The following is a 27,411-nucleotide window of genomic DNA, read 5'->3' as shown; positions in this document are numbered from 1 at the left end:
AATTTTAAGCTAATGAATGAGCTGGCAGAGTTTCCTGCCACATTACCAAATTTTGCTATAGAAATAGAAAAATAATACTAACCTAAAAGAAGAAAGTAACTTAATGCTCGTCCCATCCCAAATCTCAAGGGATATAAAGATAGTAAATCCCAGAGAGGTAAAGGGACTTGTCAAAAATCATGCATTTAATGACAGAACTAAAATGAGAATCTAATTCTTCTCCCTTTCCTTGTCAAAAGTCATGCATTTAATGACAGAACTAAAATGAGAACCTAATTCTTCACCCTTTCCTTGCTCTCCTTGTTAGAAATATGGGGCTATCCTTTCTATCATTTTAGTTTGATCTTTTTAAAAGAAGCCATTCTTTGTCTGATCTCTACTAAAAGGAAAGAAGGCAGGATGAATTTTTTAAAAGTATCTGAAGTTTTATCTCAGCACTCTTTCTTCGCTCCCCTTTCTCTTAAATATATTTGAACACAAAGGAATAAAGGATATGGTTAACAAACCAAAATGTATTCCATGGTAGACTAGGGATACCTAATGCCATTAAGTACAAATAATATTTCCTTTTAAATAGTAACAGAATATGAGGATAGTACGACTGATAAATATATGCCTTTTACCCATTAATGACAACTGCAGAGTGTCCAAATCTGTTGACATCTCTATGAAGATTTGGTTTCGGTAATATTTTCCATTCATCACAAGCTAGAAAAAAAGAGAATGGCAAAAAAAAATGAAATAAAACAATAAATTAAGACAAATACTATAAAATAATCATTGGTCAAATTAAAGACACAATAATTACAATTAGGAAGCCTTTCATTAGTTTGCCATGACCTACAATTTAGTATCATAACTCAACTAACATCATTCCTTAAGTAAAAATAACTTCTACATAAAATTCCCACAAATAAATTTAAGTGTATGAGAACAGCAAAATTGAAAGGAAAGAATGAGGTTAACTTTACATTGGAGGATAATTCCAAAGACATATCTTCATTAAACAAACAGAGGTTCATATAGTAAATTACATGAATTGTCAATACTAAATAAACCTATTAGAAAGTTAAATTACTAAATCAAATTGTATATGCATGCTTATTACAAAATTAAATGAAATATATAATATTCAGTGAAATGCCTAAAAACAGAATCATCAAAAGAAAATATTTAAATCATTTCAACCATCTGATATTTCAAAATAATAGTGTTCATTTTATGTAAAATAAAGTAACTTCTGTTGCAAAAAAGAATAGAAAAAAAACCTAAATAATTCATGAGCTATATAAAAAATATGGGAAAATGGTTAAAGAAAACTGTGTATTATTTCAATATAACCTAGCCTCAAGCTAACATAGCTTTTGAGATGTTAAGTGATTCAGTTTTCAGTGACATTCTCGGGACAGTGTTTTAGATTTCATCTTCTTAGACATGACATATCTAAAGGCAGACATCGATATTTAATAAAAGTACATACATGTAAAAGCTTTTAAAAACAAATTTTATTTTTAGGTACTATAGAAGCCTTTTTGGAACAAGAAAATAAAATACAGTTAGTTGTAAAAGTTAAAGTTGTAATAAATTGTTTTCCTATTTATGTAGTTATGTCTATAACACTAGGAATAAAAGAATAATTCGGTTTTATTTTAATGTTACTACTAATTAAGATCAAAGAAGTTAGAAAAAACAAAATCAAAGTTTAGAAAATGAAACTAGAAGACTAAGAGCAATAACATACATCTTGAATTTTATGTCCCAAAGTCTATTCCAAAGAACATAAATCCTCCCCACAAAAGAGGGTATTCTTTAGTTTGTATAATCTGTCTTTAGTTGACAAAATACATCTGCCTATTATAGACTCTCAAAAGACAAAGTAGACATACAGAAGTCTAGCTATACCTAACACAGTGTTTTCCCAATATTATATCCACAGAAGCACTTTTCATGTAATACTTTTCACATTAATATTCCCAAGAGCCAATGCTCTCGATATCACATTTTGGGAAATACTATTAAAGAGGCCTATATATAGGATTAATAGTCTGCCAAGTTTACATGTTCATTTAAGAAGGGTGCTTACATGTGTATAGTACTATAAAACTTCCAAAGTGCATTCATGTACATAATTTAAAATTATCTTTATAAGAATCCAGTGAAGTTGACTGAGCAAGTATTATAAGTTGGAAATGAAAAATTAGATCTAGGAAAAGTTAAGCAATTTGCTTAAGGCCCAGTTGATTACCTCTGATTTTCTATAAATTATGTCTATAAATACTTGATATTTAAAAGTATACTTGTAGCAAATGTAGCAAATTCTGAAAGATTGTTCCCATTTGGAAAGAAACGGTGACCTGTAAAATGCACAGGCTTTGAGAAAGAAAGAGATGGAAATGTTAGAGGCAGATAGATTTCAATAATTCCACCCAACCCCAACACTCGTGCACACACACACAGACACATGTACACACACAGCAAGTGATTTACAAATTGTATTATTTGTAGAATTACAACAACAGAATTAGAAACCTGAATATGCTTCAAAGAAATGAAACAAAAAAGAGCCCGATCAAAGAGAAAGACTGCCAGATACTAGTTTGTAACAAAAATCTTCAAAGAAGAATCTTTAAGATCATTTGGAAGCATTTGGAGTCTAGAAAATAAAGTGACCCAACAATCTGAGCTTACCTATATCTAAAGGATAAGTAGGGGCGCCTATGTGGCTCAGTTGGTTAAGCATCTGACTTTGGCTCAGGTCATGATCTCGTGGTTGTGAGTTCAAGCCCCCTGTGGGGGCTTTGCACTGACACCTCAGAGCCTGGAGCCTGCTTCAGATTCTGTGTCTCCCTCTCTTTCTCCCTCCCTCCTTCCTCCTCCTTCTTCTTCTTCATTTTAACCATGCCATGGCATTCCATATTATGATTATACCAAAACACATTTGTCCTTTAAAGGTCATATAGACTTTTTCTTTTTCAGATTTTTTCCTACCACAAGTCATGTTGGTTTTGGCTCATTGTTACAAGTTTTCTTTTGCACGTCTTGAGAGTTTCTCCAGGTACACTTCTAAAAGGAAAATTACTAAGTTTAAACAAAGACACAAGTGCAATTTTACTAGGTTTTGCCAATTTACTCCCCAAAGTAGGTGCACTGACTCAAATTCACACCAGCAGTGCATGGTGGCTCTTCTTATCACATTTTTTCCGTTATGTATCTCTCTCAGACTTTTAAATTTTTACCAATCAGATAATGGTTTCATTTCTTTTCTAGTTACTGGTGAGATGGAGCATCTTTTCTTTCACATTAATAGGTCATTTGTTTTCACTCTTCTATAAAATCACTGTTCAAGCCTTTGCCCATTTTTCTATTTGAGTTTTGTTCTGGGTTTTTTAATAAATATTTTATTTTTAAATAATCTCTATACCCAGCATGGGGCTCGAGCTTATAACCCCAAGATCAAGAGATGCATGCTCTTCCAACTGAGCCAGCTCAGGTGCCCCAAGATTTTTGTTTTTTTAATAATTTTAACAATTCTTTATTAAATGTTCTAAATATAAATCCTTTGTTGATTATATGCACTAATATATACTCTCCTCTGGCTGTGATTCGCCTTTCCATGTAGTTTATGGAGTCTGATTTTACAAAAGTTTATATATAAACTAGGTCAAATTTACCATTTCTTCATGATTTATTCTTTTTATTCTTAACTCAAGATTTTACAGATAATCTCCAATTTTCTCCTAAAGGTTGGATGCACAGTTTGTCTTTTACCATTTTGATCTTCAATCCATTTGGAATTTATTTTTGAATATATTCCAGGGATCTAGTTTAATTTTTCCCACATATCATATTTCCCAGATCTTCCTATGTATTAACATATACCAATCTTCCCAGAACCATTATTTTAACATTTACGCTTGACCCACTAATTTGTGACTTACCTAGTTTCTGTACTGCTGTGTTATGTTCTTATTTTGCTTGTTTTTAACCAAAGATATGAATATGCAAACGATAAAGGTCAAATAATCCCACAAGGTTTATAGGTTTATCACAAAAACTCTCATGCTCATATCTTCCCAATGTCTACTCCTGAATCACAGAGGTAAGCACTTTGAATTCTAAATAAAAAACTAGACAATACGTTTTTATATTTATCTTCTTATTCTAAATGGCATACTTGGTTCTTAATTTCAGATAAACTGACTTTCTTCTTAGAAAGATGAAGATTTAACTCTTATGCAGACAAATACATACATACATCCCACTCCCTCCATCCTCCTCGCATACTTAACATTTTATTTAGACCAATATTCAGGATTTATTACATATTATTCACAGATGAGCCATGCAGCATATTATAATTACATTTTATTCTTAAACAACCTTTTATTTTCCCTGCAAATTATTTTTTTTGGCTTAGGTTTCTATGTATCTGCTGCTAATTCATCCTCAACTCTTTCCTCGATGTGTATACGTTTTTGCAATATTTCCTAATACACCAAGCTACCTAGCAGTTTCATTTACTTTTTGAAGACATCCCTACTAAAACTCCATCTTTCTTCTCCAATTCAAACTTACCTACAGGGCTGCTGCATCATCCTAATGATTCTCTGCACATTTCCTCTCTATTAACTCTATTTCCTGAATTTGAATTTTTATCAATTTTTATGTTTGTTTAATCAAATTCATCAATAGGAGACATCATTCTATAGCTTCCAGAGAAAGTGTACATCGGAAATAAATTTTTGAGATGCTATAATTCTGAAAGTGATTTTATTCCACTGTAATACTTATTATTTGATTGTGCTTGGAACTCTAACTTGGAAAGCATTTTCAGATTTTGAAGGTATTATTCTCCTATCATCGGGCTTTTGGTTTTGCTTTCGTAAGACCCTATACCACTGAGTCCCACAACTTATTAGGACTATTTCTTTTCTCTGTATATAAGCTTTTAGGATCTTCTTTCAATCTCCACTTTTTATGATGGGTTTTGCTGTCAGTATGTTCTGGGGCTTCATGAAATCTTTCATTCTGAAAACTCATGGACTTGGAGCCTGGATATTTTTCTTGAATTATTCATTTGATAATTTCCTTCTCATCTAAAATTTTGTTTTTTATTTTTGCCACCCCCAATTAATCAGACAGCAAGTTTTCTGGAATAATCATTTAAATTTTTTATCTTTTATCCTATCTTACATCTGTCCTTTGTTCATAATACTTTTAGAACACTCTCCATTTTATCTTAAAATCTGTAAATTTGTTATACTAATTTTAATTTCAAAAGTCCATTTTTGTTTTCTGAATGATCTATTTTTAAAAGTCACATTTTTACTTCATAAATGTAACATCTTCTGTCCATAAAGATTGAAGTTATAATATCCTTCCAGTATTGTATCAATTTCCTTTGATTTACTTTTTCTTATTTGTTTGATATTTTCATCAGATTTAACAGCATTTTGCAAATGTCTAAATGATAACTCACTGCCCTTCCAAAATGAAGAGTGAAGCAAAACAAAACTGTTTGGAAATTCTGTGCCTGGCCAAGACATATTGTTGACTGCTGGAATACTTTTTGCTTGTTTATTGACATATAACTAATATACAACACTAAGTTTACAGTGTACAACATAATGACTTGACATATGTGTATATATACATATATATAGAGAGAGAGATAGAGTGAAATGATTAAACAGTTTATTAAACATCTATCATCTCACATAGATACCAAAAAAAAGGTATTTTCTTTCCTTAAGAACTCTTAAGATTTACTCTAACAACTTTCATATATGAAAAAAGACTTACATATATATATATGTATATATTACATATATATATACGTATATATATATATTACATATATATATACGTATATATATATACAATATATATATATATACAATATATATATACATATATATATTACATATATATATATAAGGACTTTGCACAAGTGGGACCATTTCAGTTGAATACCTCCAAAGGTCAGTTTTTGTACATGCTTTCTCTTGGCTTGACAGACTCTTTAAGGTAAATCCTCCAATTTCTTGCCCAGAAACTATAAACCTGGCTAACAGTATTCTGGGCCTAAGTAGAAGAAAGAAACTAGAGGTTTCATTCATAAGCATGTATATTTTCAGTTAATCCCACTGTTTGCAAAATAGTACTGACACCTTCAGCTATGGTCTGGTACTGGGATCAACATCCACAGAAAGTAATACCTTCTCTTTCAGCAGAGTAGAGGAGGAGCAGATACCCATCTGCAGAAGTTGAGGAAGAGGATCTGGAGATTTAACAGCCAGTTGTATAGGTTTTTTGGGTTTGGGGGTCTTTTTTTATGTTTATTTATTTTTGAGAGAGAGACAGAGTGAGCAGGGGAGGGGCAGAGAGAGAGGGAGACACAGAATCCGAAGCAGACTCCAGGCTCTGAGTTGTCAGCACAAGCCCGAGGAGGGATCGAACCCCCCAACCTCAAGATCGTTACAAGGCAAAGTAAGATGCTCAACCAGTTGAGCCACCCAGGCACCCCGTATAGGTTTTTTAATCAAACTTTCTGTTTCAGGCCCACAAGCATACCCCATTTTCAGAAACACTGAAAACAAAAAAAAAAAAAAAAAAAAAGACATAGCATATGAGAGATAACTCCAACTCCAATCCCAAAGATACGGAAAGAGTACTGGGAGCTTGTCCAAGACTATGAAACAGTGTGATTTTACTGACCGGACCACCTATCTACTGATCAAATCACATAAATGGGCAAGGTTCAAAACTCAAAAGCATGTGGCTTCCAGTTTTATCCACTGAATTTCTTCTTATTAAGGTAATACTTGCTTGCATATTTAAAAAGTGAACATCTCAATTTACTAACCATGCTAAAGATTAGGGAGTTGTCTTCTGACTGTTCTCTAAACCATATTTTTTTCATAAGAGTGTATCTTGAAAAATAGAACCAAGAGTAAAAGATTAATTAACTTGGGTATTTCAATCTAAAGGAAGGAAGACGAAGAATTCATCAAATGCTCTTAACTAAGAATAGAAAAAATATGTAAAATTTGGGTTAATAGATTTAGATAAGACTGAGGAAAAAGGATCATCACTAGTTTAAGTAATCCAACTTAGATGTAATGAAGACCCAATAACACAACAAAAAATATATATAAATAATATAAATAATATATACATAAATATATATAAATAAATATATAATAATATAAATATATTAATAATATATATAATAAATATATTATATTGACTTATAATATATTTATAATATAAATAATAAATATATTATAAATAAATAAATATATATATAAATATATATAAATACGGATATAAAACTGAATAAGACTGAATTCCTGCCCTCAAAGAATAACAATAGGACATGATAAGTATTAACAGACATATATAAAGAGTGCCAAGGGAGCCCCCTCCAAAGAAAAGAAAAGCACATAGTTGCTTCTAATAGTTAACTGTTTTTAAAAGTGACTATGATAACATTATATAAAATTCACTGAAGAATACATAAAACCTTTATAGTGTTTTTAAATGGGTAAAATTTCATACAATAAATGGTCATGACCTTTTACTTAATAAAAATAATATGCTAAATGCTTATCAACGCTATGTAATATTTAATTCCGAAAACAACTCTTAGGAGTAAATATTTTTGTCACCATGTCATAAAGAAACAGTCTGTAGATTTGGTAACTTCCTTAAAGTCATTAAATGGCAAAGTCAGTATTCAAAACCAGATCTTAATTACTGCATTATACTGCCTCACTACACCATCAAAATATCCTTTTTAATAGAAACATTACTTTCATTAAAGTAAAATAAAACAATAATTTTAAAGTACACAAGTCCCTGAAGAAGAGAACCAATACAGTACAGTATTAATATTTTAATTATACATGAGAATAATTAAATCAGACTAATAATAATGAAACATAATTCTACTTGGAGAAGTTTGTTGCCTTTTAGCATATATGGTAGTAAAAGGTGAAGGCTTTATTTATTACTATCTGCAAGACATCACTTTCAATTATACCAAAAGTTATATACATTGGTGTTATTTAACAAATCCAGTACTCTTCCTTCAGGCCCATTGTAAAATTAAAGTCCCACACTTCCTAGAAGTTGGATGTGATAATATGACTTGCCTTAGCCAACAAAATGCAAGTTAAAGTGACACTTTTATTTCTGGATGGAACCACTGAATTACGAACGAAAGACAAATCAGTTTCATCCTGGATCCCTAAGTGATGACAATAAGCTAGTCTCTCCTACCAACCAACACTAGCCACGTATCATGAGTGAAAAATTAACTTTCATTGGTCTTAATCTTCTGAAAGTTACAGATCTATGGCGGGCATGGATATGAGATACCTAGATCATTCAAGGAAGGAACTCTTATCTGTGTTGCTGGGACTGCTGTCAGTGAACAGTCATCAGCTGCAAGCTACTTCAGCAATTGCCTTAGCTACCTTTGGGCCACTTCACTCAAGACCTCATCAATTCAAGGATGACCCACATGCAATTGATGATCAACGTGGGTCTTTAAAAGGTCCTGTCACTTTATCCCAACATACAACAACTACGACCAACAATTTTACTTCCAGAGATCCTTGTGCGGTTGACTAAGGTTATCTGTCTAGCACCAAAACTCAACTTTATCCTTTGTCAAATCCTGCCTTCTCCCCCTACCTCTTCAAAGGCATTGATCTTAAGGGTTCTCTCAATGAACATCATGAATACTAAACTCTATCTCAGAGTCTGCTTCCCAGAGAACCCAAACTATGATAGTTGGTACCTGGAGTGATGTAAGAAAAGCAGAAAATAAAATGGAGTTCATGAGCTAAATCACATACTACCAGGCTACCAATGAAAAACCCATCACCGGTGATAGGTGTAACACAAAAAGCCGTTGGCACAAGATGGCCATACCATAATTTACCATGCCAGTGGTAAATAAGGAAGGTATGCCAAAGAAAAGAATACTCTAGCAAGTGTGAGGTATTAGATGTTTGAGAACAGTTAACTACTAATACACTAAAATTGCATGTCTACTGCTTAGCCCTGCTGAGCTCTAGAAAGAGATCACAAAAGGTTGGGAAAGCCAGAGGGCCTCCTTAGTACTATATACCATTTATAGAGGCTGCCAAATATAGAAGGTCTGCAAATTAAAGAAGGTTTAATTTCAAAGTCAAGGCCCTGTGAGGAAAAGAATAAGGCCCTGACTCATGGGATGGGGACATCTGAATTGACACTCCTGAGAATCTACCCAAATTTTAATTTCCTGAATCATCTGAGACTTCAAATGTGGTCCACTCTACCCTACGTTCATAGATAGTACTCAGCCTTGCTTGAACACAATGCAGGCTTCTCTCCAGCAAGACGTGTGCTCCAGCTCAGAATCTGTTCACACCTTCCCTATTGGTCACTGAGCCAATAATCTTGGCTTAGCATAATTCAGCCAAATACACGCTGCAACTGCTATGGAAAGAAAGGGACTATGCCCCAAAGTATCTGTAAGACCTAGACAGCAAATATTGGCCGAAGTTGGGGAAATACACATACTACTAGGTAATAAGTGGAGATCGATCAAAGAGGCCAGAACCTTATATTGGATTAGGGAGAGTTTACTGATTTAAAGATGCAGGATTTATGACTTAACAAGGACCCTAGGAGATGGTGTGAGCTTACCATTAAAATAACCCTTGAAAGGCAACCTACAGAATTATTATATATCTGACCATATATCTTATCATATATCTGATAAGGTGTTAACACACAAAAATATACAAAGAATTCATAGAACTCTGTAGCAAAAAGAAACCTGATTTAAAAAATTGACAGAGGAACTCAACAGATATTTTTCCAAAGAAGACATTCAAATGGCCAACAAGTACATGAAAAGGTGCCCAATATCACTGATTATCAGGGAAAAGCAAATCAGAACCACAATAAGCTATCATGTCACACATGTTAGAATGGCTGTCACCAAAAGGACTAAAGATATCACATGTTGATAAGAACATGAAGAAAAGGAGACCCTGTGCATTGTTGGTGGGGATGTTAATTTGTACTGTCACTGTTCCTCAAACAGGAAGTTCCTCAAAATATTAAAAATAAAACTACCATATGATCCAGGAATCCACTTATGAGTATATCCAAATTAAAAACAGGATCTCAAAGAGATATCTGCACTCCCATGTTCACTGCAGCATTATTCACAGTAGCCAAGTATGGAAACAATAAAAGTGTTCATGAATGGATAAAGAAGATGTGGCATATCTATACATTTATGTATGTGTGTGTATATGTGTGTGTGTCTGTGTGTGTATATATATATATATATATATGTACATATATATATATATTTGCATATGTGTGTATACACATACAAAATGTGTATTCTATACAAAATGGAATACTATTCTGCCATAAGAAAGAAATTCTGCCCTGAAATTGTGCTAAATGAAATAAGTCAGATAGAGAAAGACAAATACTACATGGTATTTTTCTTTACATGTGGAATCTAAAAAAAAAAAAAAAAAAGTCAAGCTCATGAAAACGGAGTTAAAAAGTGTCTGCCAGGGACTGGGGGATAGGAGAAATGAGGAGAGGTTGGTAATAGGATATAAACTTTCAGTTATAAAATGAACCAAGTATGAGGATTGATGTATAACATGGTTACTATAGTTGATAGCACAGTATTATATAACTGAAATTTGCTGAAAGAATAAAACTTACTCTAGAAAGTATGCCAAATTAAAAAAATAAAAAGAAAAGAAAAAATCTGTGAGCTTCTGGATGCACTAATTAAACTACATAGGAGGATTGGCATTGACGAGGGCACCTGTTGGGATAAGCACTGAGTGCTGTATGGAAACCAATTTGACAATAAATTACATATAAAAATAAATATATAAATATGATATAAATATAAATTCAGAGTTTGGGGAAAAAACAAGAACTCATTTTTAAAAAATAAACAAAATTGGGGCGCCTGGGTGGCTCGGTCGGTTAAGCGTCCGACTTCGGCTCAGGTCATGATCTCACGGTCCATGAGTTCGAGCCCCGCGTCAGGCTCTGTGCTGACAGCTCAGAGCCTGGAGCCTGTTTCGGATTCTGTGTCTCCCTCTCTCTCTGCCCCTCCCCTGTTCATGCTCTGTCTCTCTCTGTCTCAAAAATAAATAAACGTTAAAATTTAAAAAATAAATAAATAAAAATAAAAAATAAAAAATAAACAAAATGTGAAATTAAAAAAAAAAAACTACATAGGAGGAATCCTTTCAAATGTATATGTATACCAAATCATTACAGTGTACACGTTGTATATCTTACAATTTTATTTGCCAATTATATCTCAAAAACGCTAAAAAAGAAAAAGAAGATTCCTAGAAACATGAAAAAATACAGCCCTTGCTAAGTAAAATCAAAATGCTAGAACTGCCATAGAAACGAGTAAAGGCAAGGGACAAAAAGTCCATAAGCGTGGGCATTCTTAGTCCATATACTAAGTCATGCCAGAAAATCTACCAAGTCATTATATTTATGGAAAGAGACAGCAGGTATGCCATTTGCCAAAGCCATGAGGAATGGAATGGAGAAAGGGACACTAGAATCAGTAAGAATGTGCTGGCTCTCCTCCACAGGCCAAAGCTGATGGTAGGAGAAACCACAACAGAAATGAACTCACTGATGGAGACAATAGGACAATAGAGCCCAACCGGTGACACTTAACCATCAAAATCCAATCCCCATAGAGGGCAATATTTGTAGTAAGCAGCAAAGTTGGGAGTGTCGGTCAAGACTAACTTATTGAAAATTATGAAGATATTTAATACAATGCAGCATCCCTAGAAGCAAGATAGGCAGCCAGACAGTAGGGCAGGAGGACACTACTACCTAACTTACATCAACAGAAGAAATCAAGGATGGATGATCAGGAGGCTGATGGTAGATGCTGCAATAAAATGTCACAACTTATTGCTAAGTTTCTGGAGTTGAGCTATTTTTGAAGTCCAGATTTGATATATTTAAAATCCTGGTACCTAAAAGGAACAACCCTATGATACTACAGCAAGTGTTCATGGTAATAATTCCCCTATTTCTTCATCAAAGGCACCCATGGTCATTTCTTTGAGTAACCTTAACCTAGGGGAAAAGGCAACACAAACATTTCAAGTACTTTTGGACACAGGTCTGAGTTAGCACTGACACCCATAGATATAAAGTGTCATCAGGGCCTCTCTTTATAATAGGGATATATGGCAATGAGATAATTAATGATATCCTGGCCAAGGTCCTGTTCAAAATGAGTCACTACATCTGCAGGCCTGTGCGGTGGTCATGCCCTGCATGTTTCTGGCAAATGGCACAACACTGACATTGGGTCCTTGATTATCACAGTGGAAAAGATCAAGTGGAAACTTCTGAAACAACTACCCCCTGGATAATATATCTTAAACTAATGTTACATTCCAGGGAGTGTGGGTGGCAGGAATTAGTATTACCCTCAAGAATCTAAAGAATGCAGGGATAATGGACCCCATCAAATCTCCATTCAAATCACCAGTCTAGGCTCCACAAACTAAACAAAGCCTGGAAGATGACAAGAGCCTACTAGTAACTAGTAGCCCAAATTGCAGGCACTATGCAAAATGCGTCTCTTTGCAAAATGGCCATTTTTAGCAAATGTGTTCTTTGCTAACACTGTCCAAAAAAGGATTAAAAACAGTTTGCCTTTACATGGAATAGAAAATAGTATACATTCACAATTTTGCCTCAGGATCAGTCTCCCTCCTTTTGTCATAACACGGTCAGAATACATTTGGTCCTACTGGACATCTTGCAGAACGTTACATTGTTCCACTACCTTAATGACATCATTCTAACTGTGCCAGATGAGTAGGAATGACTAAGACAATGGAGGCCTTGTTAAGACATATACGCTTCAAGGGGTGGGAGATAAAATCTATAAAGATTCAGATTTCATATTAGTAAAATATTTAGGGATCCAGTGGTCAAGAACATTCTAAGACAGCTCATCTGAACTGAAAGACCAATTACTACATCTTGCAACTCCCGAGAAAGGCAGAAAACAAACCATCTGGTAGGTCTCTTTGGATTCTGAAGGTAGCGTATTTCAGTCCTGGAAATACTACTCCAACCCACATACTGAAGAACATGAAAGGCTGCCAGCTGTGAGTACATGCTAGGGTAGGGAACAGCTCTGCTATAGGTTCACCTACACAGGTACACAGCCCTGAAGTTAAGGTTGCATGACCCAATACAATTATGGCTATTGGTGGTGGCACTGTTGGAAAAAGTAGCACATGAAAATACAGAAAGTTCCAGTGAACAAATCCCAATGCAGACCCCATACACATGTCAAAGGCCATGCCATCCATGGTGGAAAAGTTTATACTCTTATTTCTGCCACATTATTTGGCCCTGGTAGAGATGGAGTCGGTGACATGGGTTATCAAGTGACCATGTGTTCAGAGTTTCATATCATGAGCTGGCTCTTTTACCAAGAATAGTAAGAACATAAAAATGGAAGTGGCACCCAAGAGCAAGCATGAGCAAAATCACGATGCACAAACAATGTGCATGAACCGGTAGCTCAGACCCCATTTTACCTACAAGTGTTACACCAACACCTGTTATCTTACAACCGTGGTCATATGAAGAATCCTCTATGCCCAGATACCAAGAGGAGAAAAATGCAAATATTTCAGCCTGATATGTGAGCACAAGTCAAAAGTAGACATCACATAGACAGCCTCACTTCGGAGTGGCCTTGAAAAACAGTGAAAAAGGAAAAAACCTCCCAAGTGGGCAGGCCTTTGAGGCAGTGTGTTCATCCACACCGTATCCAAAGAGAAATGGCCCAAAAGCAGTAAACAGTGGCCTAGCTGACAGGTCAGCAGCCCAGAAAAAAATATCGAAAGATCAGAAAGAAGGAGGGTCTGGAGTGAACATGAGCATGGATATATTTGAGTGAGCACAAAATGTAAAGAACTCTGTGACATAAATTAAAGGCATCAGAGAGCATCTAACATGGAAGAGACAATAAACAATAGACAAACAACTAATACAGCTAACATCAGTTAGTCTCCGTTACAGAACACCTCAGTGCTAGCATACTAGCATGAATACACTAGCCATGGTAGAGAGATGAAGGTCATGGAGAAAGGCAATTGCCTGGGCTCCTCTAAACAAAGCTGATCTTGCAGACGTTACTGGCAAATATCCATCCTGACAGCAAGATATCAACTCTGGGCTCTAGATAAAACCATTCCCCAAGAACACCAACTATATATATACTTAGTGACAAGTTGACTACATTGGGACCCTTCCACCCTAGTTGAACCAACAATTCATTATGACAAGAAGAGATAAATATTCTGAGTATCAGTTTGCTTTCCCAACCACATGGTCTTAACCTGAAAATTATGAAGTGTTTGATCAAGCAGCATGGGATCCTATGTTATCAGGAGATACACTACAGCAAAGTACAGGAATGAGGCCATAACCATGTGATACATGGTCATACAACACAATGTGATGGGTTTTTGGATAGGCACAATTGAAGCACCAGGATGCAGGATAAATCTTGGAATTAAGCAACTTTAAATGGTCCTCTGTCCCCAGTAGGAAGAATACACAGGTCCAGGAACCCAAAGAGTGAAAGCCACTCCTAGTGGCCTCACTTTCACTGATACAGTTGAGTAGCTTGTGCTTCTTATTCTGGAAATCTGGACTCTGCAGGATTAGAGATTTTATTCCCCAAAGGAGAAATACTCTGGCAGGGGCCACAGCAAGATCCCATTGAACTACAAGCTATAGTGCCACTTTGGTATTTCAGGGTCCTTGTGTCAAGGGACCAGAAAGCAGGCAAAAAAGGAGTCATCATATTGGTAAGGATAATTGGCTTTGATTGTCAAAGGGAAGTAGGACCGAGGTTACAAAATTAGGGCAGGGGAATAGGTTTCATACACAGGTGATCCACTTAGGTGTTTTGTGGTATCCTCTCACCAAGGGTGATGGTAAATGGGTAAGTTCAATACCCACGGTAGAAGATATATGATGATCAAGGACTCAAAGACCCAAGGGTAAGGGTCCGGGACAAGACACAGAGATCAGAAGAGATTCCAACTGAGGATAAGGGATATTTAGAAAGAATACTGGAGGGGGACATGACGAATATCAATTGTAGCCCTGAGACCAGCTGCAGAAGCCAAAGCAATAATCTAAGTCTCCCTGTTAAGAATTGGTCACTGAAATGGTAGAGGAGCTCAAGGAATGAAATATATATTGGCAAATATATTTGAAAGTAAACTGAGTAGCTCAAAGAATGAACTGTGATGAAAAGTCCTAACAAAGGACAACTCTGATGGACATTTCAACTCCAGAGTTCCCCTGGGATTGGATGTGGCCTTCGCTTAAAGTCTGCTTGACTTTTCCTTCTGTCTAATCCTGCTTCAGCCTCCTCCTTTTCATAGCTGTTCATCCCAATGACCTAATAAGCACCCTGAACACTAAACTCAGTCTCTGAATGTGCTTTCCAGAGAACCCAAACTGGCAGGACTGTTTGTTGCCACAGTATAACCTAACCTATACTGACTGATACAATACAATAAATGTGAGGTTTCCTCTGCCGTTTCTTAAAATTGCTGGCAAGTCATTTTAATTCATAAAACCATGTAGGAATAACCGGATTTAACTTTCAAGCTTATGAAAAGCTTGTTGAGGTAAGCAACTTTCGCACTTATAGACATTTTCATGTTTGCTGATGTTTGCCCAACACGCCAGGACTTGTCAAGAGAATGAGAAAAGAAACAGATAGAAGCAGTTGTTACAAACAGACTCTCTACTTATCCCTTCCAGCTTCCTCAATAACTACAAAACAGAATGTTCAGCTGTATGAATTCTGTTGCTGATTTTTCACATTCTTGATCAGGATTCACAATAAAACACACATTGGTTTTCTTGTAAGATGTAGAAGTTCTCAAATGCCTTAAAGCTCAATGTTTAATTAATATAATTTGTTTACATGTACTCTATTCCCATTCTTACACTGTAAAGTCTGTTATATTATTAATCTGACTACAATCTATAACTGTTATGTCTTACCAAGACAGTGTATTTCCAGAGCACTCAGGTCATTATCACTTTATAAACAGTTCAAGTCTACACAAATGAAAGCAAAACCCACATGGCTACTGACATCATGAAAACTGACAGAAATACTATTCCATGCCAACAGAGAAGCCATACAGGACTAACAACCAAAGTAAAACATACTCTCTAGAATATAGATATAAAAAAACTTATACTGCAAGGTACTAAATATTTATTTACAAACTATATGCTCAATACACAGAAGATCAAGAAATTAGAGTTATCAGTCTCTCAAACCTGCATTTCAGCAGTCAGAACACTGTACTACTGGAATTATCTACCTATGAGAGGCCACATACTTACATTAAGAACTTATGCTGAAATTCAGAGACTGGTTTATTTTATCAATGATGCATACTATATTACAGGTGGAAAATGAATATTCATTAGCTAATTTTCCTATATATATTCATGCTTTTCATGAAAATATGTATCTGTAATACTTTAAGAACACATCTTAAAGATTCTTTTAATAATCTACTTGAAATGCCAGTTGAAAAGTCAGTATTCATATTACTAAAAAGAACACACAGATTGTGTATACAAGACTCAAAACTAGATGCATACGGGGTAAAACTTCTATTAATGGTTTGTATACTTTTATAATAGAAAATATTGTAGAAAAATTATAATAGGAAATTTTGCCAAAATGTTTTCCCACCTGCCCCTTAAACGATGATGCTTCACTGGGTTTTTCCCCCATTAGGTCAAAACTCCTCTTAATGTTGTAAAAGGTGCACACTTTTCCTAGGTTATCTAATTCATACCCACAGTTTCACTCAGGATTTCGTCCCCTGACATTCACTCAATAACCATGTATTTAGTTTCTTATTCTCTGTCAGGAAAAGTGCGTATCACTATTTGACTCTCAATCTTAATTAAAATGATTTTAAGGTTTTAATATACATTGATATTTCCTGTTGACTTCCATAAATAGTCTTGATGTAATAAATGATATTTATAGATTCCTTGATAATGAATCATACATGAATTCCTAGAATAACTACTATTTGGTCATAATTTAATATACTTTTGAAACACTGTTGAGTTCTATTTGCTAACAATTTCTTTTAAATTTTGATTCTATATTCATGACTGCTTTCCCCTGCCTTTCTTCCCCTGGGATTTTGTTAAGGCATTTGAAAACTTCTGTTCAACTTTATATTTATTACAAGAATCTTTATTCAGCAATTTTTGCATTTAAAACAATCTCTCAGAATGCTAGTAGATCTGGTAAGAGAAATGGAGATTTATTGTTCATTATTCCTTTCTTTCTCCTTGATTTTCTATCCAGAGGTCGTTACTTTCTGATTAATTTGTTGGAGAGGGGAGGCACAATAAAATTCAAATAGACTTTACAATTCTGATTAGCTCTAAATCTCCTAATAAAACTAATTTTGAGTGTCTTGCTACATTAACAAATATTATATGCCTTTTTCCCAATTAAAGATCATTCAAATTTTTTTCTTGTTAAATCAGGGAAAAAGTCAGTATCAAATTATAGGGTAGATTCAAAAGAAATCTGAACTTAGGCTTGGGTTCAAATTCTGAATATACAATCTTATGACCTATGTGAGTTTGGGTTTAAACATGCTAAATTAGTTTCTTCTCTATCAATGAACACAGTAATATATACTACACAGATGTTATTAGGTGTTATCAGCATTATATTATAAAGCATTTGTTAAGTGCCAAGTATCATAGGAAACATTTGACAAATATTCTCTTTTCTCAAAATGAAGTCACTTCTTCCTTTACTTACTGGACTCTTTCTTAAAAAGAAGAAGCTACTATTTCTTCTATGTAATAGTAAATTATATAAAGAAAAAGAACCCCTTGAGCAAAAAATACAGTAAAGTTAAATACAGTAGTTGGCTAAATACAGTGAAAAAAAATGTGTGAATAATTATAAGAGGTTTTCTGATGGACAAAGAGATTCTTTCAGGTGGCCAGGCAAAGCATGCTGCTTTCACCAAGAAGAGCCCTAAGAACTTAAAAAACGCCACAGAGAGATGTTGATTAGCAAAGATATGAATAAAATAACTTCCAGAAAATGAAAATAGCTTTAAAAATAAAGATCAAGCAAGTTGGAATTTTTATCGTTTTGCTGAAGTGTTCAAAAAATTAAATAATTATAGGGGCACCTGGGTGGCTCAGTTGGTTAAGCGTCCGACTTCAGCTCAGGTCATGATCTCACGGTTGGTGAGTTCAAGCCCTGTGTCGGGCTCTGTGCTGACAGCTCAGAGCCTGGAGCCTGCTTCAGATTCTGTGTCTCCCTCTCTCTCTGCTCCTACCCCACTCACGCTCTGTCTCTCAAAGATGAATAAATGTTTAAAAAAAATTTTTAATAGATGTTTTAATTTAAGTATGATTTTTAATGAAATTATAGGTCTTATAAAATTATACCCATTGTGCACTCACATACACACGCACACACACTCTACAGGGGTGTACAAAAATATGCATGCTATGCTGTGTAAACTAGTCAAGTGATTTTTAAGCATACAGTGAATTATAACTTTAGTGTGCTTTAACTATGTGGTTAACTATATACATTTTCACACATTACCAATTAAAATATTACTTCTGCAAATATGAAATTACTTTTCAGTTTTGTTTACTGAGTTTGTTTTTAAATAATTATGTACAAAGAAATTAACATCATAAGTGAAACTGCCACGCTCAAAAAAATTATTTTTAAAACTCTTATTATTGGAGCACCTGGCTGGCTCACTCAGTAGAGCACATGACTCCTGATCTCAGGGTTGTGAGTTAAAGCCACACACTGGATGTAGAGCTTACTTTAAAAAAAATAAATAACAGGGGTGCCTGGGTGGCTCAGTCGGTTGAGCATCTGACTTCGGCTCAGGTCATGATCTCACAGTTTGTGGGTTCAAGCCCCACATCAGGCTCTGTGCTGACTGCTTGCTCAGAGCCTGACGCCTGCTTCAGATTCTGTCTCCTTCTCTCTCTGCCCCTCCCCCGCTCACGCTTTGTCTCACTCTGTTTCTCAAAAATAAATAAAATGTAAAAAAAAAAAAAAAATTAAAAAAATAAAAATAAAAAATAAATAAATAAATAAATAAATAAATAAATAGCATTTTGAAAACTCTTATTATTTTAATCTGATTTAAAGTTTCAGCTTCAGTTTCAGTATATCTGCTTTCTGCAAGATATATTTCTAATAGAAATCCTACTCCCTCTCCTATTCTGAAATAATCTAACCTAGGAAATCACATTTTTATGTTTCTACTATCTTTTTGAGAAAAAAATATGATCAGTGTATCTCTGAGTTGTCCTTCATCTTGTCTCAGAATTCTATACATTTTCTTAACAGCTGGGTAAATTTTCTTATTGAAGAATAACAACTACCATTTGTAATTAAAAGCATCACAATTATATGTTAGGCCTACCAAAAATTCTTGTAATAGCTATTCATATGATGATTCTGAAATATTATCTCAAAATCCAGTTCGATTTCAAGGTATGTTTCAATTCATGACAATCTCCCACTTACAAGTGTTGAAATCCCCAGTCAAACCACCTACTGACACTTTACAGATGTGAAAAACAAACTAACAAACAACCTGATGCCTTTTTCCTCCTGACCCTAGAAGACTAACTAGTAGGATAATATGGACTCTGTACAGCCAAAGAGTTTCAAAGTACAAATGTCTAGTAACATGAGATCAACATGAGGCATGTTTTTCTATGACATCTTTAGCAGAAGGTTATCTTTACCACAAAGATCATTTTTATCATGAATAAGGTGTCATGGTGGCTTTCTGAAAGCAATAATAATACCACTAACAATAATAAAAAAAAACAAAGTTATCTGACTTCAAGCTACATTTACAGACTAGAACATTAGGTAATATTATCATTCTACATGTTATAATTAATTCAGTCCCATTCACCAGCCCTGGGTCTATTCCCAGTTGCACTTGGGTTACTTATTTTTAAAATATAGATGCCCAGTGCCTGATCTAAGAGAACCTGATTATAGAGATCTAGGGTTTTTTTTTTCCCTACAGCCTTCAAAGGGGATGCCAAGGTACAGCCATCTTAAAAAGTTAGTGTCATGTGCCTTCCATATCTATCGTCTATAATATAACGAGAACTGTAAAGGCAAGGTTATATCCTCAAAGATGAACAATATTCACTTTATAAAAATTACTGTGGCAGTAAGATTGAAATAGTACTTTTTGGAGCAATGAAAAATTAAATGGCACAAATATTCCTATTTATTTAAACATCACAAAATGCAAAGCAATCAATTAGCTCCTCAAGGCATTCCAGGTAAATATGACATAAAACTCCAAGGGTAATATGCTAAAGAGAAAATTTAGGAACATGACTTTTTTTCAAAACACATCTATTTTCCAGTTGGTTCATTACACAATGGTTGTATTTTATTTCCACAAAAAAATATACTCTATAAGGAAAAACAATTGTTCTGGAATACATTTTCTGAAATATAAAAAAAATATTTTTTCCAGGAAAATATTTCAGGCTTTGATGCCACAAACCCAAGAGAATAATAACAGATTTGGGGGGAGAACTTTACTGGGAACTGCACAAAAATAATCAAATGAGATAAAACAAAATACTTTTGTCCTATGTTGAATTATATGGTTGCTTTACATTTTTGTTGTTAATGTTGTTAATGCTTTGTTAATTGTTACTGTTATGTTAAAATATAATACTGTTTAAAATGTTGTTCTTCCTTCCATTTGAACAATTTGCTTGAAAAATGAAACTGATATCTGCTTCTATCATTCTACAGCATTAAGAAATATTATTAAACATAGGTGTCTGATAATTTGTTGCCAAAATTAAGAGCATACAATGGACCAAAAAAAAAAAAAAAAAAAAAAACCCCAGCATCATGTGGTAGTCAAGCGGTACGACTACAGCAAGTTACAAAAGCTAAACGTACCACTTGCTGCCTGCATGGCTTTGGGTAAATTCCCTTTTCTCTCATCTGCTTAATATTCTGGAAACCAATATATTAACACCTTGTTACAAAGTTACTAGAGAGGTTAAGATGTTGTGTGCAAAGCCCTTAGCATAGTATCTAATTCTTAGAAACACTTAACAAATAATTAGAATAATGATAATCTGATCTCTCTCCCCCTCTCTCTCTCTCTCTCTCTCTCCCCCTCTCTCCCTTTGTCTCTCCCGCCTCTCTGAAACTAACACCTCTAATGTTTTTCACCTAGGTAAGCTGTTTTGATACATAAAATCTAAAATATAATAATCTTGAACAATATGGAAGAAATAAAAATAATTTCTCAATACGTCAGCTACAAAATAGCTCAACATTAATTTCTTCATTAAAGTAGAGACATTAGGTGGAAATTCCCTAAAGAATCTTCTTGAAAGTTTCAAAATGTCAATTCATAGATTTTTAACAATAACAACAAAACTCTACACTTTTCTAGGATTTTTATTCGTAAAAGGGAAACAAACCATCTACTTCCAAGGAAATAAGCTTGCTGTCTCATCACCACAGCCGAAACAATATGTGGACGGTCCCAGCCTGGCAATGACAGATCATAATAAGGAGCCTAGATTCACTACGTCATTTAATCCATTTTTCGGGATCTCAGCACTGATTTACAAGCCTTCTAAAAGCCAAGACGATCCAATTTTGATCATAAATCATCACTTCAAATTATTAGTCCAAAAAGGTAAATATTTAATTATTTAGAATCTAAAAATCCTAAAGGCAGTGGATTCTTTTTAATAATTAATCACAGAAAGATACACACATAGTTTAGAGTTAAAAAGCATGTTTATTTTTATCAGTAGGAATATCCTTCCAAATGCATAGTATAAAATCAAATTTCATATTAATAGGTATAACTTCTTTATATGCCACCACTTGAAATAATTTTTCAAAGTAGACTATGTGTCTTTATGATCTTCAAGAGCAAAAGAAGCCTCTTAAATCTATAAAATGTGTTATTCTTTGGTCTCTTAATTTATCAGAATGTTTCTTAATAGCTTAAAATTGGTTTATTACATTATACCACCAATTAAAAGAGCTCTGAACTACGGCTAAACATATTTTAAATATCAACTAGGATTTATCTATAAAATGATACACAGAAATGTTTTCACTATAATAGTCTACTGGGTAGCTAAATTTAGTATTTCAAAAAATACATTCATTTAATATTTAGAAATTGATAGGACTACAGATAGCATAATTAAAATCAAGTGAACTGTAAAATGCACTGTATTTCTGGTTCTCTGGAAAAGATTCTTATTTAGATACTTTACTTTCATTCCTAGGTATGTACTGGGTTTCCATCTTGTCCCCAGATCTTACTTCTTTAGCTCTACTGTGTCTAGACTTCTATCATCTTCCTACACCAAGTAACTATATCTGGTGTGTTTGATTTAAATGCATCTTTGCTCATACCCACTAACTCTAGAATGCTTGCATTCCTACTATTTGTAATTTATATAACTTGACAGTGCTCCATTATCTACCTATTATCAAAACTAATATGGCAACAATCAAACTCAACAGACTGATAAATTGCTCACATAGGGATACATTACACAAAGCCTTCAAAAAGGACATTCAAACCTAGAATGTCTGTTCTCCTGGAATTTATCTCTGAATTTATCTCTAAAATGACATATACACATGCTATTAATATTATTTGAGAATCTCTACATGACAAATTGCTGATATTTCCTACTATGTACAATCCTAACAGATACATACCTATGTCATATGCCAGGAAATCGGCAGAAAAACATTTTGCACCGTTACTCAAGGAAGTGTCATTATGGGTATTTCCTCCAAAAATAAGCATAGCTCCATTGATAAGAACAGCTGAATGAAGATATCTGGCAAACCCACTTTCTTTCAAAATAGTCCTACAGGATAAAATTTAAAAATGTATTACACAGGATAAAAAGACCTCCCTGATTATATATATTATATAAAGGGTCTAACTTGCATATAGAATTTTCCTTAGAATTGTGAAAATAACATGCTTTATTTTTTAATAACTCATAAATGGCCTCTAAATTTCAATATTTTTGAAGTCTTTTGAGATGCACAGTATCTTAAAATGCTTTGAGGAAACAACAATATTAAACATAGTTGTTCATGATTTTATAGTAATGTATATTATGAACTTTTATTTCATTTATAAAAGTAGGAAACAAGTGTCCTTAAAACTAGAGGACCAAAGTACCACCAATTTTAAATACCAAAGTAAATAGAATGTTGAATATAGTAAATTTACTCTCAATTGTATTCAGTTAAAACTAATAATTCATATGGATCTCATAATATATTATCTAAGTTCTTAAATATAACATGCATAAAAGTGCACGTAAGTCTAAAATTCAATGAATTTTCACAAGATGAACACAACTAAGTAAACACTACTGAGATATATTTTTAAAAGAATATTACCACTATTCTGATTCTTCTGTGGCTCCACACAAATTTTAGGATTGTCTGTTATATTTGTATTTTTTTCTTTGTACTTTATAAAGTAAAATCATATACATAGTACTCATTTGTGTGTACATTCCTTTGCTCAAGATCGTTTTTGAGATATATCCATATTGTTGTGTAAAATCATGTGTATTTTTAGAAACATTAAATTAATATAAATGTTCAAGGAAAAATTAACTAAGAGAAAGTACTATAAACATATGCTCACAATTATATTTCACTTTAATGTATCGCTGTATAATAAAGCTGCAAGACATATGAGTCAATACCTTGTAAGTTTTCTAAAATAAAAAGCACTACTACTAAAAAAGAATCAGAATGTAAACCTAGTACATATAGTATAGTAAGTAAGGTACAAATACTATATATATCTCAAAAACCTATAGCAATTAACGGCTAAAGAATATGGAGCTGACTTCCAGAATGGCAATATGAGAAGTTCCACAAACCGTATCGGAAAAGAACTATAATTGGCAAAAGTTACAAAAACGACATTTAAGTTCTCAGAAAAATTTAGCAAAAAGCAAAACAAAAAAATTTTTTTTAGTTTATTTATTGAGCAATCTGTATACCCAACATGGCGCTTGAACTCACAACCCTGAGATCGAGCTGCATGCTCTTCCATTGGGTGAGCCAGGCACCCTACAACCAATAAATATTTACTCAATTTCAGTATCTACTAAATTTCAATAAGAACGGCAGCAGTCCATGATATTTGACCCGTTATCTGCTGTCATCCTTCCCTGTGTCTGCACCCTCCCTCTGCAGTTCAACGACAAATAAGTTGAACCCCAGGTGGGTAAAGACAATAACAGAGAGAGCTCCTTCTCCAGGCCATGGATATCTAACCAGGAACAGCAGGCAGACAATACTGCTCATGGCCCCCAGCTCTGGTGGTAGAAACTCCATTCAAGGAGAAAGCAGGAGAGGTCTGAATGCTCATCCTCTTCCTAGCCCTCATTCGTTAGTGCAAGCTATACATCAGGCCTAGGAGGCTAAGAGGGCCAGTAACTCTTTACCCCACATCAGTCACAGGGCAGAAGTTACATGAAAGCTGAGAAGAGCAAAGGCCACCATCCCCATCCAGTGCCCTGCACATAACACAGTGTTATCACTCCAGAAAGGACAAGCCACTGACCCACCTACAATTCGAAAGTACTGGCACTGAGTCTCACCCTGCCCCACACCAGGGAGAGGCAGACTAAGAAAAAGAGTGCCACAGCTCTCCCAAGGGAACTGAGTTTATTTGTAACAAGAGGGGGGAAACTCCGAGCCTAAAGGGCACTCAAAAAAACAACGGAGGTTTTGGTTGTAAGCAACTGAGACAGCCAGCAGCTCCATGAGAACAGTAAGCTCAAACGTAGAACAGACAGAAGTTCACCAGAGAGAAGCAGGGAAAAAGACAGCTAAGAAGAGCCCTACGAGGGTCAGAATCCCTAAGACTGGCCTCATAAAGACTGCCCCTGAAAAGGGATGGACACTGAATTCAAACAGACTATGAAGCAATTAATGCCCCAGAGCATTGTTGAGAATACTACAGCAATCAGTCAACAGTTAGTGGTGACTAGCAGGTGGGTGTAATACACTCAGCTCACCAGAGAGGTCAGAAGGAAAAGTCCAAGAGAACCCTGCTAAAACTATTATCACCCAGGGGTGATTTGGGGCACCCCAGGCTGCCTCCTGGGAGGAGCAGCATCAGAGGATCCACTGGAGGAAGAAAAAGTCTTCACTGAAACAGTTCAGCAAAGTCACTAAACAAACAACAGTTGCAGAAAAGGAGAAAAATCAGGACCCAGAGTTGCTATATTATGTAAAATGTTCAGCTTTCAGGAGAAATTATAACATGCGATGAAATAAGAAAGAGTAACCTATACACACAGAAAAATCAGGCAACAGAATTGCTTTTGAGGCCCCAGAAGTCCGATGAAGCAAAAAGTCTTCAAAGCAGCTATTACAAGTATGTTCAGTGTTAAAGACATCAAGATTTAAAGAAGTAAGGGAAGGGGCGCCTGGGTGGCGCAGTCGGTTAAGCATCCGACTTCAGCCAGGTCACGATCTCACGGTCCATGAGTTCGAGCCCCGCGTCAGGCTCTGGGCTGATGGCTCGGAGCCTGGAGCCTGTTTCCGATTCTGTGTCTCCCTCTCTCTCTGCCCCTCCCCCGTTCATGCTCTGTCTCTCTCTGTCCCAAAAATAAATAAAAAACGTTGAAAAAAAAAATTTAAAGAAGGGAAAATATGGCAATGCCTTATCAAATATAACTCAACAATAGCCAAATTATGGAAAGAGCCTAAATGTCCATCAACTGATGAATGGATAAAGAAATTGTGGTTTATATACACAATGGAATACTACGTGGCAATGAGAAAGAATGAAATATGGCCTTTTGTAGCAACGTGGATGGAACTGGAGAGTGTGATGCTAAGTGAAATAAGCCATACAGAGAAATACAGATACCATATGGTTTCACTCTTATGTGGATCCTGAGAAACTTAACAGAAACCCATGGGGGAGGGGAAGGAAAAAAAAAAAAAAAAGAGGTTAGAGTGGGAGAGAGCCAAAGCATAGGAGACTGTTAAAAAACTGAGAACAAACTGAGGGTTGATGGGGGGTGGGAGGGTTGGTGGGGGATGGGTATTGAGGAGGGCACCTTTTGGGATGAGCACTGGGTGTTGTATGGAAACCAATTTGACAATAAATTTCATATATTGAAATAAATAAATAAATAAATAAATAAAAACAACAAAGATACAGAAATCACCAAAAAGTTCAAAAGTGTAATAATTAAAATTTTTAAATTTATGGGAGAGGTAAACAGTAAATTTCAGCAAGCAGAAGAAAAAAAAATCACTGAAGTAGAAAGTAGGAAAAAGAGATTCAGCAATCTGAAGAACAGAGATGAAAATGAAGGGCCTGTAAGAAATGTGGAGTGCCATTAATGGCCACAACATGCATTTACTGAGAACACTAATGCAGAGGAGAGAGTGGTAAAAATTTTTCAGAAATAATGTCTGACAACTTCCTAAATTTGATGAAAAACACTAACATACACATCCAAAACACTCAATGAAATCCAAGTAGGAAAAAAACAAAGAAAGAACCACACTCAGACATAAAACAGTAAAAATGTTGAAGACCACAAAGAAAAAGAAAATCATAAAAACAGCAAGAGGAAGATGATGCTTTTGCATACAAGAGAAACCCAACAGGACATACAGCCAACTTGGGATTGGAAACGATAACATATGCAAACGTATGCAGTGTGCTGAATGAAAAAAATGTGAAAAAACAGAACCTACATAGGATGATGGAATAAGAGTTTTCTGACCTCATCCTCCCACAAAAACAGATTTTTATCAGCTCACGGAGAGACAAGAGCACCTTTGTGGGAGCCCAGAAGTCCAGAGAGAAGTCTCAGGACCACTTAGAGCAAAACTTCCAATAGGAGGACGAAAGAAAGTAAGAACAGTTTCACATTACCACATCACACACGCCCCCCCCCCCCACCTCAAGGCAAAAACAGCACTCCCAAGAGAAACCCCTTCAACTTACAATTACTCCCACAGGGGCAATGACAGCATAGTATGTGTCTAGCTGCCACAGCCAAGTGGGATTATGTCCAACAAGACCACTTCTTTCTCATCCCATCCAGAACTATGAGAGGACTGGCAGAGGAAGAAAAAGGGCACTCACAGTGACTAGGGCACAAAACTCAGCGAAGAGCTAAGGTTTCTAC

At 34.9% G+C, this 27,411-nt stretch overlaps 1 protein-coding gene across 4 annotated transcripts in view; it reads right to left on the bottom strand.

Moving 5' to 3' along the window:
* The window catches only part of ATRNL1 (attractin like 1), a 789,076-nt gene that overhangs the window by 636,280 nt on the left and 125,385 nt on the right, over positions 1-27,411 (bottom strand). For all 4 annotated transcript variants that reach the window (XM_058697871.1, XM_058697872.1, XM_058697873.1 and 1 more), the window contains 2 exons: positions 22,931-23,085; positions 624-708 (listed from right to left, as the gene is read on the bottom strand). In XM_058697871.1, the coding sequence (XP_058553854.1) occupies positions 624-708; positions 22,931-23,085 (240 nt within the window). The remainder of the gene's footprint in view (positions 1-623; positions 709-22,930; positions 23,086-27,411) is intronic.

This window comes from Neofelis nebulosa, chromosome 13 (assembly GCF_028018385.1).
Source record: "Neofelis nebulosa isolate mNeoNeb1 chromosome 13, mNeoNeb1.pri, whole genome shotgun sequence".
Lineage (NCBI taxonomy): Eukaryota > Metazoa > Chordata > Mammalia > Carnivora > Felidae > Neofelis > Neofelis nebulosa.
This window is presented reverse-complemented; position numbering and strand designations above follow the sequence as displayed.